Consider the following 17,005-nt stretch of genomic DNA (forward strand, 5'->3'; position numbering starts at 1 on the left):
GTACCTTTTCTGTATAGTTTCACTCTGTGTTTTACCTTAATTTTAAACAGCTCTAATAAAGGCATTTTTCAGCCCATTTAAATTTGTGTATAGTATAGTTTATAGTCAGTATAGTATTAAATCACATTTTCACACCAGATTTGCATTTCCCCCTTTCTCTGTGGTGCTTATACTACCTAAACAATAAGAAATTAACTAAAACATCAACTTTTGAAAAAAAAAAAAATTTGAAATATGAAAATTGATCAAGACTTTATTTTACACTAATATTTTTATTCAAAATGTGAATATCTGTTTCGCACTCCACATATACTTAATATTACTTTATTTCTTGCTAAATTAAATAAATAAATAAATAATACTTTCTGAACTCCAGGCTGTTAGGTGGCGCCAGAGTGCCTGTCGACAAACTAACTACTCGTGAAGAAAAGATACGAAGGGGCTAAACACGTGTGTACAAACATGGGCAAAAGAAATAGAGGAAACCAAGAGATAAGCAATTTAACTAAGAAACAGAAGAAACATCTAAAGGAATTTGGAGAACAGCACCCTTTTCACGATAAGTAAGTGTTTGGAACATAGTAGACAGAAGACGTTAGCATTCGGTGGGAGCTTGACAGTCGCCCACCAAGTGTAAAAACGTATTCAAAATTAATTATCTTTATCTTTTCGGTTTTTAGTGTTGTCGACAGGCCCGAAAAAACACAAATATTGCGCTTGGTAAGTAATCGTAGAACATTATTCCTTCTTTAGCTGTGACTTATGTCATAATTGTCAGAGTTCCACCAACCTTATTTTGATTCCAGTTAATTAATCAGATGAATGAACATGATATGACAGTTGATGGTGAAACTAAATGTGTGCACGACTGGAGTAGCATATAGGACAAGCAATTCTGGTTAAATATACCTGCTTTAACTTTCACCCTGAGACTTTGAGGAGCTGGCTCATGACTATGTAGCAAACCTGGCTTATAATTTAAACGGGTTCTGATAAAATAACAAGGCCAAGTATGTTATGTTAAATCCGTACACCAGTAACCGTCTTAATATGGGGTGAAAGATGTTTGTTTAGATTTGGTAGAACAGGTTAAGTTTTTAGTTCAGATGCCCACGCATTAATCAAAGTAGCTTGTTCACCTAGTTTGAAGTTGTGCTCTTCCTGTGTATATGAATAAACCAATACACGTTAAAATAGTTTATGTACCCTGAACAGCCTCACACACTGGAGCGCCCTGAACCTGAGATTGAAGAAGACAGTGATGAAGAACAGCAGTCTGCTTATGAGAAACTGTTGTCCACAATGATCCAAGGGGCTTGTGACAACAGTGAAGATGAAGAAAGTAATGATGATGATGGTGATGATGAGGAAGTTGTTGATGAAGCTGAAGGTGAGATCAGAGAAATCCCAACACAGCACCCTGCATATTCAAGCCCTGCCTGGTAACGATAAATCTGGGTTGGTTACTCCAGCGTTGCAGGTTCAATGCCCTCTCCAGTCTAATTCTGCAATTTGTATTTAAAAAGCAATGGATGTACAAGTTACTCTCAGCCCTCTTTACAAAAACTACAACAACACTGAGATGATTTTTTTAACAGACCAAATACTCTCTCTATTATCCATGATTCTTGCAGAACATGGTATCTGATATTATTAGATAACAACATTTTGTTTTTCACTTTTTTCCATATTTTACAATAATAATAAAATCATGAAAAATATGAAACAACACAAATGGGCGTATAGGAATTATGTACCATAGTTGGAAAAAACATATTTGAATGTCTTTGTCAAAATTACAGCTCTGTACAATCTCGGTATTCTCTTCGAATGCTTTTAAAACCCAAATGTGCTGGGCACTTAATGTCTGTTTTTCCTTCACTGTCTGCTCATCCATTTGAGTAAAAAATGTACTTTGTAAAAAAAATAAAAAATATTGTTTTATATCATAGAACATAGGCATGTAGGCAAAATTTATATTTGTCTTCAAAATTGAATTGCACACACAAGCCTTTAGATCAAAATGTTTATAAGATCCCTTAAACTGTAAAGATCTATTGACCTCCAAAAAAATCTCTCGCTCTATTAGGTGAAAGTGGAGAGGAGGAGGAGGAGGAAGATGATGATGGCGATGATATAGATGAGGGTGAAGCATCTGATGACCCAAAAAATAAAGAATGCAGTGAAAAGACAAATGGAGATTTAGAGGAGACTGGACAGGGAGAGATCAAGGCCGAGTTTACAGATAAGAAGATTGAAGCTGCATTCAGCCTGGAAAGCAACCTGCCTGCAGAGGAAGATGAGAACTCTGAAGAGCAGAATGAAGGTGAGTCTTAACATGATTAATCATCTGACTCTCTGTGTTTTGCCCTAAAATCATAAATTATCCTGTAATTTCTCTTGACATGGAATTAATCTTATTGCAAACCCAACTCTAATATGTGTCAGGTGCCCTGCTTTTTACCTGACAGTCTAATCAGCTCTACTGGCTCAATAAGAGTAGGATTGGGGTAGATTTAAGGTTACATTCTTGTCAGACTCAGTGGGGCACCATACAATGATGAACAAAGTTGTGGTCGACAGTTACTAGTATATTTTAATATGATTTTACAAATGTTTTATTTACTATTAATGTTTGTATTGAACAACAGTTGTCAATTTAAAAGGGGATACTTGTGATATGGCTGATATGAGTACAATGGAAGACTTTATAATTTGTATATAATATTGTACACCCTCCGTAAGTTACCCATTGTACTACATTGTATGTCTAAACAATGCACACAATAACACTGTAAACTAGAAACATAAAACAAGGATTCAATAATTAGGGCTGCACAATTAATAAAAATAAAATCGAAACCGCAATATGACCTTGTGCGATTATTAAAGGGCTGTGATTTAATTAAATAAATAAATAGTCTGCTCCCATCAAAGTTTATTTGTGCTGCTCTGTCCAGTCTATATTAAATTAGAGCATTGCTACAATGTTTTTAGAGCAGTTCTGTGCTCCACAATTCCCTCTCATGCTTAGAGGAACAGAAGTGCTCCGAGTTCCGTTTGCTTACGTGCGCTAAACGCTTTATTTACACTAAACTGGCACGTCCTTATTATCTGCGGTAGCAGCATCTCAGTCTCCGCAAGGCACAGGTATCATAATAATAATGCAGATTAAATGATGGGGTATAATTCAAACATCTTTATTAAATGATTACTGGGCAAACAGCATTAACAGAAACACCTGTAGAGTCCAGAAACATCTCTTCATTCTCCTGCCATTTGTTTACCTCACGAGAGAGCGTGTCGCCCTTATTACACTCCCCATGGAAACAAGTGAAAGCGGAACTAATAAGGAAGGCACATACATATAATAAATCAAATATTGAGTTATTATAATATAATGCACCTCTAAATTAAATATAATAAAATAACAAATTAAAATAATTAAATTAAATGGTGACAAACTAACCAAAATGTTTAAGCCTCATTTTTTAAGACTATCTTATATACAGTAAAGAATAGTTTGTATAAGCCTACTAGTTTTTAAGCCCTAGAATAAAGAGTAACAATTTATATTTTAAAAGTATATTTTGTGTATACTGAATTATTCAATCAACCAACATTATTTTTGACATCAAAACTGGTTTTACCAACAGAGAAATGTAGTTAACAGTGACATTGAGCAGAAAGCTTACATATAACCAGTTTTGACAGCTGCTGATAAAAAGTTAAATGATCAACATAGATTCATAAAATGAAAATTAGAGATCGGTGTCAGATGTTAAAATCCTGTTCGGAGCATCCCTAATATTCAAGTTGACTGTGTTCCAAAAAGGAATAATAATGATTAGTGGTCTGAGACCCTTTCACAAAATGGACAAAAATAGGTACACGGTGGATGGTAACATTTTTGGATATGAAGAAGACTTTGCTCCATTGTTTATATAATGGTTTGTTTGTGTTTGAACTGAAAAAGGTCTCTGGTTTGGTTCTTTTTAAGAGGGTTCAAGTGTGAAAACCCCAGTAGCCTTTTTGCAGTTGAACATATGGAAAACATTACCATCATAATCGCAGTTCAAATCGCAATCCCAATATTTTCCAAAATAATCTCAATATGACTTTTTGTCCAAATCAAATATACTTATATTAAATAAGTTAAATATATTAAACCTGAAAATAATCTGCTGAAATATGTAATATAACAATTACAAGAAATCAATTTCAGAAGTCATATTAGTGAACATATCATAGTAACTTCCCCTGACTATGTAGATCCATCACGATTGGTTAATACACAAGTAATGTTCGATTCATACAAGCAATATTAGCTTCAACAACCATACCAGACCACATATCCAAGCATTATAACAGGTAAAAACTTTGCCAAATTGATAACTGATAAACATCCATAGAATTTTTACCATAGTAAATCACGTTAAGGTAAAATAGTTTTGAAAACTATTCAAATGTTTATGTACTCAATCAATAATGGCAATTTTTAACCTAAAATAGAAAATACATGTATTCAAAATAAAAAACGAAAAAAATCACATGTACATAAGTATTCACAGCCTTTGCCATGACACTCAAAATTGAGCTCAGGTGCATCCTGTTTCCACTGATCATCCTTGAGATGTTCTACAACTTGATTGGAGTCCACCTGTGGTAAATTCAGTTGATTGGACATGATTTGGGAAGGCACACACCTGTCTTTATAAGGTCCCACAGTTAACAGTGCATGTCAGAGCACGAGCCATGAAGTCCATGGAATTGTTTGTAGACCTCCGAGACAGGATTGTATCAAGGCACAGATCTGGGAAACGGTACAGAAAAAATTCTGCAGCATTGAAGGTCCATATGAGCACAGTGGCCTCCATCATCCGTAAATGGAAGAAGATTGGAACCTCCAGGACTCTTCCTAGAGTTGGCCGCCCAGCCAAACTGAGCGATCGGGGGAGAAGGGCCTTTGTCAGGGAGGTGATCAAGAACCTGATGGTCACTCTGACAGAGCTCCAGCGTTTCTCTGTGGAGAGAGGAGAAACTTCCGGAAGAACAACCATCTCTGTAGCACTCCACCAATCAGGCCTGTATGATAGAGTGGCAGAAGGAAGCCACTCCTCAGTAAAAGGCACATGACAGCCCACCTAGAGTTTGCCAAAATGCACCTGAAGGACTCTCAGACCATGAGAAACAAAATACTCTGGTCTGATGAAACAAAAATTGAACTCTTTGGCCTGAATGGCAAGCGTCATGTCTGGAGGAAACCAGGCACCGCTCATCACCTGGCCAATACCATCCCTAAGGTGAAGCATGGTGGTGGCAACATCATGCTGTGTGGATGTTTTTCAGTAGCAGGAACTGGGAGACTAGTCAGGATCAAGGGAAAGATGAATGCATCAATGTACAGAGACATCCTTGATGAAAACCTGCTCCAGAGTGCTCTGGACCTCAGACTGGGGCGAAGGTTCATCTTCCAACAGGACAACGACCCCAATCACACAGCCAAGATAACAAAGGAGTGGCTACGGGACAACTCTGTGAATGTCCTTGAGTGGCCCAGCCAGAGCCCAGACTTGAACCTGATTGAACATCTCTGGAGAGATCTGAAAATGGCTGTGCACCGAGACTCCCCATCCAACCTGATGGAGCTTGAGAGGTCCTGCAAAGAAGAATGGGAGAAACTGTCCAAAAATAGGTGTGCCAAGCTTATAGCGTCATACATAAAAAGACTTGAGGCTGTAATTGGTGCTTCAACAAAGTATTGAGCAAAGGCTGTGAATACTTATGTACATGTGATTTTCTTTATTTTTATTTTTAATAAATTTGCAAAGATTTCAAAACTTTTTTTGGGGTATTGTTTGTAGAATTTAGGAAAATAATGAATTTAATCAATTTTGCAATAAGTCTGTAACATAACAAAATATGGAAAAAGGGAAGCGCTGTGTATACTTTGTGGATGCACTGTATCCTATACATCAATTTGTACCAAAACAAAATTATAATAATAATTTAGCATTATATTAACTCTACATTTCAAACAAAACTATGTAAATAATTTCTTAAAGTTTTAGTAATTTATTTGCACACAAAGGAATTGTAAACATATTAAGAAGGAAATAACAACAGTGCACACAGTAGTCCAGCAACTACGGATGGCATGTACACATTAGCAATCGCATTTTCTTGCAAAAGACCAAATTCAACTAATTGTACATACACTGTACAGTAAATATGTCAGTTAATAATAGTGCTTGTAAAACACTTTTACTTTTAAGTTGCTCTCACACGTTAGTTCGGATCCAGCGAGCAGCAATGACCTGACAGCTTTCAGTTTACACGGCCCAGGTGGCCTGCTGGGAGTGTCATGGCCGAACATCATGCAACATGTAACAACAAAACCAATTGTGATTGATAATTTACATGTCTCAGACGGTCCTTCACATGCAAGCAGGTGATTCTTGGTGTCCTGAGAAACTAATCGGGCAAATCAGGAAAATGTATCGACCAATGCTGATAATTACAAAAATTAGGAATATCGGGTGATGTGTTGGCCTCTATGATATTGGTCAACAACAATTAATATTTTGATAATCGATTAATCTAATGGTTATTAGAACTATTATTTGACTATTCTGCGATTATTGCAACGATTAATCAATAGCTCTTAACCGATTATTCAGCTTGTGCCCCGACTTAAAAGGTTGTATTAAACGTGCTTACAATAGAGGTGAATTAATAATCTTAAAAATTCAATAAAGAAATTCACTGCAAAAATCATTCTTATCATCTATTGTCATCAAGTGTTTTTGTCTTGTTTTCCATTTAAAGTTGTCTAAAAATCCTTAAGACAAGATGCATTTACTTGAGAAGCAACATAAGATATTTAGACTTGCTTTAAGAGGATGTATGTTAAAAATACAGTAAGTGTATTTTGTGTATACGTGTATTTTTTCACTTGGTTATACTTCTGCAAGTGCAGTAAAGACAAAATATACTTGTTTTCTAAAAGCCAGTTTAAATATATTTTGTGCTGCTTCTCAGGCAAATGCATCTTTTTTTTAAGCATTTTTAAATATTTTTAAATATTAAACATTAAAAAACATTTAAAAACAACATTCTCAGATAACAATTGTTTCTTCTACAGTATAGCTGCTAAAGAAAATGTACATTGTTTTAAATGAGTTTTAGATATATTTATTGGAAAACAAGCCAAAACAACAATAATAAACGTATTTTGTTGCAGTGTATAATGGGTGAAGACAACCTTCTCTCGCCTATCTGTTCACTTCAATCCATCTTTAACTCACAAAAAACAAACTCTCTTATTAATAAAGCTTCGTATTGCCACTTATTTCATCACGATAAGAAATGCACAGTGATATATTTTATGATTCAATAAATCACGAGTAATCGCGTTATAATCTAGCAGCTTTATCAAGTGTGGGCTCGAGGGATGAGCGTCCCCTCAACAGAGTGCGTATCAGCCGGATGCAGTTTCAATCTATCCTCTTAGATCGGGACATTCGCGTAACTCATAGAAGAGGCACTGACCGCACAGAGTAATTCCAGATTCGGAGATTGTAGTTAATTACATGACCTGCCTCCGTATTATTTGAACTTTAATAAAGCTATAATGCATTAAATATAACTGAATTTAAGATGTAACACCGGGGTGTTTCCTTTAAAGAGCTCAGACTCCACTTATTCCACAATGAGAGTGCTTCTGTATTTACTTATTTGGTATTTTTGTATAATTCCCTTGTACTTTGTGATCTACATCACCTGAAGCTGTTTGGAAAGTTTAGAGTGCATCTGGACTGTGATCTGTGTAATTCTTCCTCTCCTCAGTCAGGCGCGAGCTGCAGTGCTGCTCTCGCGCGGTATCATTAGAGTTTAATGTGATCTCATGCTACGTTAAATGAGATCAAACGATCTTAAATTTTGTCGACCATTGTTTATTTTCAACGTTTTCGATAACGTTGACTAATCGTTTCAGCCCTAACCACTAGAAATTAGTGTTTCTCTTTCTTTTTGACTTCTTGCAGACATGTTTGTGAAGCATCAAGAGATAGAGCTCAGTGAAGATGAAGTGGGCCGAATCTCAAAGGGGTCTAAGATCAAAACCCAGATTAAGGTATACTACAAATTTTTACATATTTACACATACGCATGTAGACATAGTTTAGCTCAATTATTTAAATGTTATTTGGATATAATGATATCTGTGCATGTTTTGAAGTCATTTTTTAAGATTCTGAAAGATAAATTCTCACTTCCTGATTTTCCTCCGCTAGTGGACAAAGATGGGCACTCTGCAGTGCATTAGTCCACTGGAACGTTTCCCAGTTTTGGGGCAACCATCCTCTGCCCCTGTCCCACCCATTCACAAAACCTTGGAGGCAAATTGGCACTTGCTAAACCAGTCCTCCCAGCCAGAGGGTGGCCCTGTTCTGGACGTCACAGAACTCCAGAAGGAGTTGCTCGGGCTCATGGGTATGTCTGTGTCAGTAAAATAACATGCAAATAAGGTATTTTAACTACACCAGAGTTTCTTAGATTTAATTGGAAATTTTACTCTTTATTATATGTAGGTACCTACAGGGATGTCTATTTTACAAACAGCTCCCCCTTGAAAGAGGCTAAGGAAGTGCAGAGTGTCTACTGTCTGCATGCCCTAAATCACGTGTTAAAGGCCAACACTCGTGTGCTCAAAAATAATGCCAGGTTAAAGGAAACTAAAGATATGGAAGAGGATTCTCGGGACCAGGGCATCACAAGACCAAAGGTACCAGTGGCTTAAGATTTAGAAATATCCTTGAATGTGAAATACATTTCATAAACTGAATAGAGTTCAGATATAACTGTGTAAAATACACATCTGTTTAACACCACAGTGTTGTTTATCGTTTTTGAAACTGGATAGGTGGTCTTTTAACCTGTTTAACCCTCTGGGGTCGACGGACGCGCCGGCACATCCTGCTGGATATTTTCGTCATTACATAAAGGGTCTACTTTTATTTGTGTACACTCACAATAACAACAAAACCTGAAAAACTGAAATTCCACGAGTTCTTTTCACACAAACATGAAACATATGTCTAAAGAAAGCTTAAAATGTCTACTTTTAAATAAAACAATTCAAATTTAAAACAAATATTCTCCTGCAATGCAATCTGTTTGAAACAAAGCAATGTACAGTTTTTCCTAGGCTATCTAATTATCTGTAATGTGATCCCACCCACCAGCAGAGCGCGCCATTCATACGCTAATGTGCTGAGGCGATCAACGCAAATTTACACACCCTAAACACATTTTATTAAACACATTTCATTATTGTTTCTGTGTGTTTGCAATGATACACAGACGAGAAAGCTCCAGGATATTATGGAAGAGTTATCATCAACAAAGCTTGTGCTTGCAAATATGTGTTGAGGTTAAATGAGTAAAATGCACTTTAAATATGCCCATATTAGAAAATCAGCATATTATAATGATTTCTGAAGGATAGTGTGACACTGAAGACTGCAGTAATGATGCTGAAAATTTAGCTTTGATCACAAATTGCATTTTACAATATATTCAAATAGAAAACTGTTCTTTTAAATTGTAAAAAGAGTTCAGAATATCAATGTTGTTTCTGTATTTTGGATCAAATAAATCCAGTCTTGGTGAGCAGAAGAGACTTCTTTTAATGGTATTGTAGGTCTAAAAAGTCTTTATGTAAAGAAAATATATAGTCAGATTACTTTTAACTTAAAACTTGATTTTGATCATTAAGTCTCCTCACATTCATTCTCTTTGTCACATTCCTCATTGATGGGCCCAGAGGAGTGGTCTTTTTTTATCCTCAGGTGTGAATCACATAAATATTTGTGATAGTTCACGCCTCCTCGCATATTACCCATCAACACTAAAAGTGTTTTACAAAAGTTAAATTACTATATTGTTTTGTATGAATGAGTGATCAGGATGGTTTTCACATCATATTGTAGCAAAAAATCTAGGCTACAATACCCAGTTCTCAAAGGTCTGGTGGACAAATATTTATTATGTGTTATATGACCTTATTTCAGTGACTTAAAATTTTTGGTTTTTCAAAAACCACGCATAAACGTTATTTTCTCAAAAATACAAACCTGTACATACATGTTGCTCACAAATTATCGTAGCCCAGTTTGTGCTGAATACAGTGTTATCAGACTTTAGCCATTAATATGTTTTTAAGCAACTGAAAAAAGCACAAATGTCAAGGCATGTCAAAACTTCTCCAGGGCCCTAAAATACCCTCAGACCCCAGAGGGTTAACCCCAATTTGATGTTGTGGTGAAATTTAAAGATGTTATGAAGAAATTTTAGATGTTAATAATTATGTATTCTTTGGATAAGGACATAAATAATAATGCTTTAAAATATAGTCAGCTAACCACAGACACCTTGGATCATAATGTCCTCATTATTAACTTTTCCTCCTAGGTTTTGATTCTAGTGCCGTTCAGAAATGGAGCCTTGCGTGTTGTCCAAAACTTTATAAATTTAATGGAGCCCAAAGGGAAGAAAATAGACATCAGTAACAAGAAGAGATTTAAGGAAGAGTTTGGAGAGGAGCCCGGTGACATGCCACCCAACCTGCACAGACCTGACGACTATCAAGCTATCTTCTCTGGCAATGTGGACGACCACTTCAGGATTGGTACAGCGAAGTCATTTTATTAAAAAAAATTATAATAATAGTTTTCTAGGTTTAAAAAGTGTGGGAACACTAGTTATCCTAATTAGAATGAATCGTTTGTTAAACCATCTAAACTTTGCTGTCTTTTAGCTTTTACATGGATAGTTCCCCACAAAATGAAAAGTCTTATAGTTTACTCACCCTCATGCCATCCCAAATGTGTATGACTTACTTTCTTCTGCTAAACACAAACAAAGCTTTTTAGAAGAATAGCTTAGCTCTGAATGTCCATACAATGAATGGTGGTCAGAACTTTGATGGCGATATGCAGTAAGTAATACAAGAATTTAAATAAAAGAAGAATGTGGAAGTTTATAGTGAAAAAAGGACTACAATATTGATCTGTTTCTCACCCACACCTGCCATATCAATTTTAAAGGCATGGATTTAACCTCTGAAGCCACATGGATTACTTTTATGCTGACTTTGTGTTTTTTGACACTATAAATTTCCAGCCAACATTCTCTTGCATTGCATGGGTTGAGATATTCTTCTAAAAAATATTTTTGTTCTACAGAAGAAAGAAAATCATACACATGTGGGATGGCATGAGGGTGAGTGAATGATGAGAGAATTTTAATTGTTGGGTGAACTACCCTGTGACGAGCAGGAGGGCGTGGTCGGGTCATGAGGGTGCACGACCGGCACGGAGTCAACTAATCAGTGAGAAAGAGAGATGAAGAAGGAGATTGTGTGTGTCGCTGTGTTTTTAGTTGTTTTAAGTTGAGATTGTCATTATTGTTTACTTTGACTCTTCTGCCGGTTCCTGCCTCCTCCTTGCCCGTCCCTTACCCATTACATACCCCTTTAAATGTTTTTCCTTTGTTTACCTTCACACATTTTAAAGCTTTGACCTATTGTAATTTCTCTCTGTGTGGTCAGGTGTGTCTATCCTGAAACGCAGTATGCGACTGTACTCTCCGTTCTACTCTTCTGACATCATCATCGCATCTCCACTGGGCCTGCGCACAGTTCTGGGTGCCGATGGTGAAAAGAAGAGAGACTTTGACTTCCTGTCTTCCATTGAGCTTCTCATTGTGGATCAGGCAGATGTGTTCCTCATGCAGAACTGGGAACATTTGCTGGTGAGCCTTAAAAAGGGATTACATTTACCAAAGGTTCTGTAAAGTTACACTACAGGTGATTCCTTGTCTATAATTTGTTAGAAAATAACAAAACACCACAATTGAGCCAACACGTAAAAAAATCTATGTGATCAAAACCACATTGTTGCCTTACCCCGGATTACTACTGTAAGCCTTCAATAATGATTTTACATTCAGAGATGTCCGGTAGGATTTTGTGGAAATTTCAGGCATCCATCATTTGTTTGTTCATGTTGATGTCCATAAATAAAGACTATGGCACAGTTACTAGGTTAAAGCAGTGGCAGATATGCTACTTGCTTGCTCAGACAAAATGTTTTGTATGTCTGTCTTGTGGGACTTTCTTGCTGCTATCAATGACTTGGTGTAGCAAGTCAGATCTATTCGGATATAGCGATATAGTGCTGAACCGAGGTAAAAAATAAAGCAATGTTAACTTAGAATTTAATGTTTCAACCACAGATGTTGATGGAGAGCCGTCATTCCGGTTTTTCCCTTTTTAAGGCAACTTTTTTTATTATTATCATTAAGTGATTTGATGATTGTGATGACCTTTGTATAGTTAATTGTTGTTAAATGAATTTATATGGGTTTATAATTTCAATCAATCTAGCTGATTAACTCTGAATGTTTAGCTCATTTTATTTTCCTTCTTTGTTTGGTCTTGTTGCAGCACGTGTTGAAGCATTTAAATCTGCAGCCATTGGATTCGCATGGTGTTGATTTCTCTCGTGTGCGAATGTGGAACCTCAACAACTGGGCGGCATACTATAGACAGACGCTGGTGTTTAGTGCAATACAAGAGCCCCAGATCACCAACATACTTACCAAACACTGCCACAACTACAGGGGCCAGGTAGATAAAGCTGTTAACCAAACACACACAGTTTTCAAGGCTAATATGATTGCATCGTGAATTATGGAGAGTTTTATGGTCATTGAAGGTCTCCCACAATGTCTTCGTATGACTGATGTTGTTCTTTCTCTCAGGTGTGCAGTAAAACCATTCCAAAGGTTGGCTCAATCTCTCAGGTACTCGTGCAGTTACCACATGTATTCCAGATGTTTCACTCGGACAGCTTCATGGATCAGGACGCCAGGTCAGAGATGTCTGCTGTTTGTCATTCTGAATACAAGAGGGCAACAGTCATTAGTTGATCACATTGAATTTTGAAATTTAGAGAAACCTCTAAGAGAAAGACAAACTGTAGTGTTAAAGCTATTAAGTAATGTAAGAATTTAATATATTCATATCACACTATAATTTTTCTAAAACTCATAGTAGCTGATGTGCAAGCAAATTGTAAGATTCTGCCAGTGTTTGCGTACACACTCCACAGTGTATATAGCGCATACAATTTTTTTTTTTGACCCTTTAGGTTCCAGTTCTTTGTGGATAAGATCCTGCCCCAGTACAGAGACTCTATCATGTCCCATACTTTCATCTATGTGCCGTCATACTTTGATTTTGTTCGTCTGCGCAACTTTCTGAAGAAAGAGGACATCGGTTTTGCAAGTATTTGTGAGTACTCGCAAAGATCAGAGGTGTCTCGAGCACGGCATTGCTTCCAGAAAGGAGACATACAGTTACTTCTGTTTTCTGAGAGATTCCACTTTTACAAAAGGTGTGTGTGTTTTGAAAATGTATTATTTGGATATTCACATAGCATAATCATAATCAGCACAAATTGTTTGCAGTGGCCCCCTATGGTTTTTGGACTCTGTTGACTGGTGCTGTAAGCTATTTTAGCAGTTCCAGAATTTCCACAAGCTGAGCTGTTGGATTAGCCACACCACCTCTTTCCAAAACCCCGCGCTCCAAAGTTACCAAATGAGCTTTATTGAGACTGACATCTTGCAGAAATGGTTGTCAAAAATAATAGCAGCAAAATAGCACCGTCAACTGACCACTTTTATAAAAAAACTGGCATCACTGCAACCACACTGAGAACGGACAAAACGATTGACAGATAGAAAGCATCGGAGACCATGGCCCGCAGACACATTTTTGTTTGCTGTTCTCTGAGTCTAGTGCTGTCACAGAGACCGGTTAGATATCTCACAACTCTTATTTAATTAATATCTTTCAGGGAGTAGTACATTTTTGCTTACCTTCCCATGAAAAAATCACTTACAGCACCTTTTAAATGTCTGAATGTCATTTAAATGTAATTTGCATTAGGTACAAAATTTCAAATCAAATGGCATTTGCAAACAAATTATGCTAGACCTTTTTATAAGAACTAACATCACTTGCCATTTTTGCAATTACACTTAACCAACTGGTCTCAAGGTGATTTTTAGTGGATGTATGAATCAGTTGCTTAATAATTTAAAACAAACTTCTTTTTGTTTAATGTTATGCTTTAAAGTGTGTTTATGATGTTTAAATACAGTATTATATATGGTATATTTATATAAATGCCACTTTTGTTGTATATTGCAAAGCCATTTCTTATGGTTGTCAAACACAACAGTAGCACAATAGTGCACTCTGCTGACAACTTATTTTGTCCTCAATTTGGAATTCCCAATGCCCACTACTTAGAAGGTCCTCATGGTGGCACAGTTCCTCACCTCAATCCAGGTGGCGGGGGACAAGTCTCATTTGCCTCCACTTCTGAGACTGTCAATTCACGCATCTTATCACAAGGCTCGCTGTGCATAACACCGTGGAGACTCAGCACGTGAAGACTTGTGCTATGCTCCGAGATCCATGCACAACTTACCATGCGCCCAATTGAGAGTGAGAACCAATATTTGCAACCATGAGGAGGTTACCCCATGTGACTACCCTCCCTAGCAACCGGCCAAATTTGGTTATTAGGAGACATGGCTTGGAGTCACTCAACACGCCCTGGATTCGAACTTGTGACTCCAGGGGTGGTAGTCATCCAGCTGAGCTACCCAGGCCCAATTCGCTGACAACTTTTATGAATATAACATTAAACCTGAATGATCCACTTCAACTACTACACTATGAGAATGTGCGAAATCATTGACAGGCAGAAAGCACATCAAAGTTTTCTGATTGGCTGATCAAAGAATGTGTCTGTGGCCCGCGGTCTCACTTTTGTTTGCTTTTTACACAGTCTAGTGCTGTCACAGAGACCAGTGAGATAACTCGGGACACTTATTTCAGTGATGTCTTTCAGGGAGAAGGAACATTATCTGCACACGATTCCATTAAAAAAATAGCTTACAGCACCTTAAAGCGGGGCTTACATGTCTAATGCTTTTTGTGACCACTGTATGTACTGTATATGCCATAAAACTGGTTGAGTATTAATTGTACATTTTGTATATTTATTCATTTTTCTTTCACACAGAAACACTATTAAGGGCATCAGTAACTTGATCTTCTATGGGTTGCCCACATACCCTCATTTCTACAGTGAAGTGTGTAATATGCTTCAGGCTGGTGTCAGAGAAGGTTCTGCCAGCTTCACCTGTACGGCACTGTATTCCCGATACGACACGCACCGGCTGGCTGCCATCACAGGTGGCGAACGCGCAGCTCAGATGCTTCAGTCCAAAAAACCAGCCCATCTCTTCATCACGGGGGAGGAGAAGAACACATAAAGGAGTGCTTTAAAGGGAAAAATCTAATTTCGCCTCCATAGAAAAAGAACTCGATGTATGTTAATGGACAGGAAGCTATTTTACTTTCAATTAAAATTCAGTCATGTGACTGAATGTGAAGACTTAATTTGTTCTTTTGTGTTCTTTTATTAAAGGAATAGTTAACCCAAAAGTTCTGTCAAAATTCTCTCACCCCCAAGTTCCATTCCCAAAACACAGAAGGAGAAATATTTGAAGAATCTTCATGCTCAGTTCAATCTTCAACAGTGACCACATCTGTCTATCTCCCAAAAATATATATATTCTAAGTTTTCTGAACACATACGATGGAGGGACAGATGAAGGTAGAGACCAAAATGCAAGTCTTTATTTACTTATAATCTTCCACTGTAACAAAGCATGCCTCTGGCCTACGTATGTCTACTGAATCCAAAAATGGCATTGATGCATTGGAAGACATTTATAATGTTTATTTAAGCACTGGGTAGACGTGAGATTCGGTGAAAGGAAAGATTATCAGTATAACAACTTAAATTTCATTCTGTTCATCTCATCACACTTGGAATATAACGTACAAGTCAGCATGAAGGAATATTTTTTTTTTGAGTGAACTACTACAATACAACTTTTTTCTAAAAAGATCTTGCAAAATTTGCGTTCAGCCCAGATCTTTCACCGTTATGCTACCATATATATATATATTATATTCATATGGAATCGTGTGCTAAATCAATATTTCATATGACTACCTTTGCCATTAAAACAACACCAATTCTCCTAGATACACCTGAATAAAATTTTCCTTGGTTGTTGGCAGATAGGATGTTCCAAGCGTCTTTGAGAATTTCCCACAGTTCTTCTATTTATGCTGTCTTAAATCGGTCTCTTGTAATCCCAGCTTGACTCAATATTCAGTGGGAGGCTCTATGGGGACCATGCCATCTGTTGTAGGTCTTCCTGTTCTATTTGCAAAAGAAATGTTTGGGAGTATAAATTGTATATTTAATTGTTTGTTTAAGCTGTGTTGGGCTAACGCAATAAAAATGATATCTATTACATAATCAGATTACTTTTTCGAGTAACAAGAAAAGTAACGCAATGTTTTTTGTTTTAGACGATAATATTGGAGTTACTTTTTAAATAAAGTAGTGCTTTGCTTTTGTACACCTCTACTGTCCCTGTATTGCGAGAAATCAGGAGTTAAAGTGTGCAAACTTAAGGGAGGATACGTAGTGCATGATGGGCATTTTAGTACTATAGAGTGTAAGGCCAGAGACTATTTAGCAGAGACGAGTCATTTCTATTTAAAAGTGCAGTGTATAAGATTCAGAAACCCTTGTTATTAATGATACCTGTGGCCATTAAGTGAACTGCAGCCAGCTACCTGTTGCTTGTGCACGCACTCCGTAGGGACGCGAGAAACATTGACCTAACGTACAAAGAGAACACCAGCATCACGCTGACAGATGAGGTAGCATAATTAAAATGACACCGTTATGATTTTTGTACTACAAACTTTGAGACTGAACTAAAACTACTACTCAGCTAACATGGCATACTGACACACACATACAACTACATTCTACTG

At 37.0% G+C, this 17,005-nt stretch overlaps 1 protein-coding gene across 1 annotated transcript; it reads left to right on the top strand.

The window, feature by feature from the left end:
* The first annotated feature begins 430 nt into the window (after window positions 1-430).
* On the top strand, window positions 431-16,511 carry utp25 (UTP25 small subunit processor component). Its single transcript, XM_052151096.1, has 13 exons — window positions 431-563; window positions 681-720; window positions 1,216-1,390; window positions 2,090-2,326; window positions 8,046-8,134; window positions 8,295-8,493; window positions 8,592-8,785; window positions 10,474-10,690; window positions 11,612-11,814; window positions 12,509-12,691; window positions 12,826-12,935; window positions 13,215-13,460; window positions 15,165-16,511. The coding sequence occupies exons 1-13, from the start codon at window positions 463-465 to the stop codon at window positions 15,415-15,417; spliced, it is 2,247 nt and encodes a 748-aa protein (XP_052007056.1). The 5' UTR covers window positions 431-462; the 3' UTR covers window positions 15,418-16,511.
* Window positions 16,512-17,005: the final 494 nt, after the last annotated feature.

The sequence above is a fragment of the Xyrauchen texanus genome, chromosome 20, assembly GCF_025860055.1.
Source record: "Xyrauchen texanus isolate HMW12.3.18 chromosome 20, RBS_HiC_50CHRs, whole genome shotgun sequence".
Lineage (NCBI taxonomy): Eukaryota > Metazoa > Chordata > Actinopteri > Cypriniformes > Catostomidae > Xyrauchen > Xyrauchen texanus.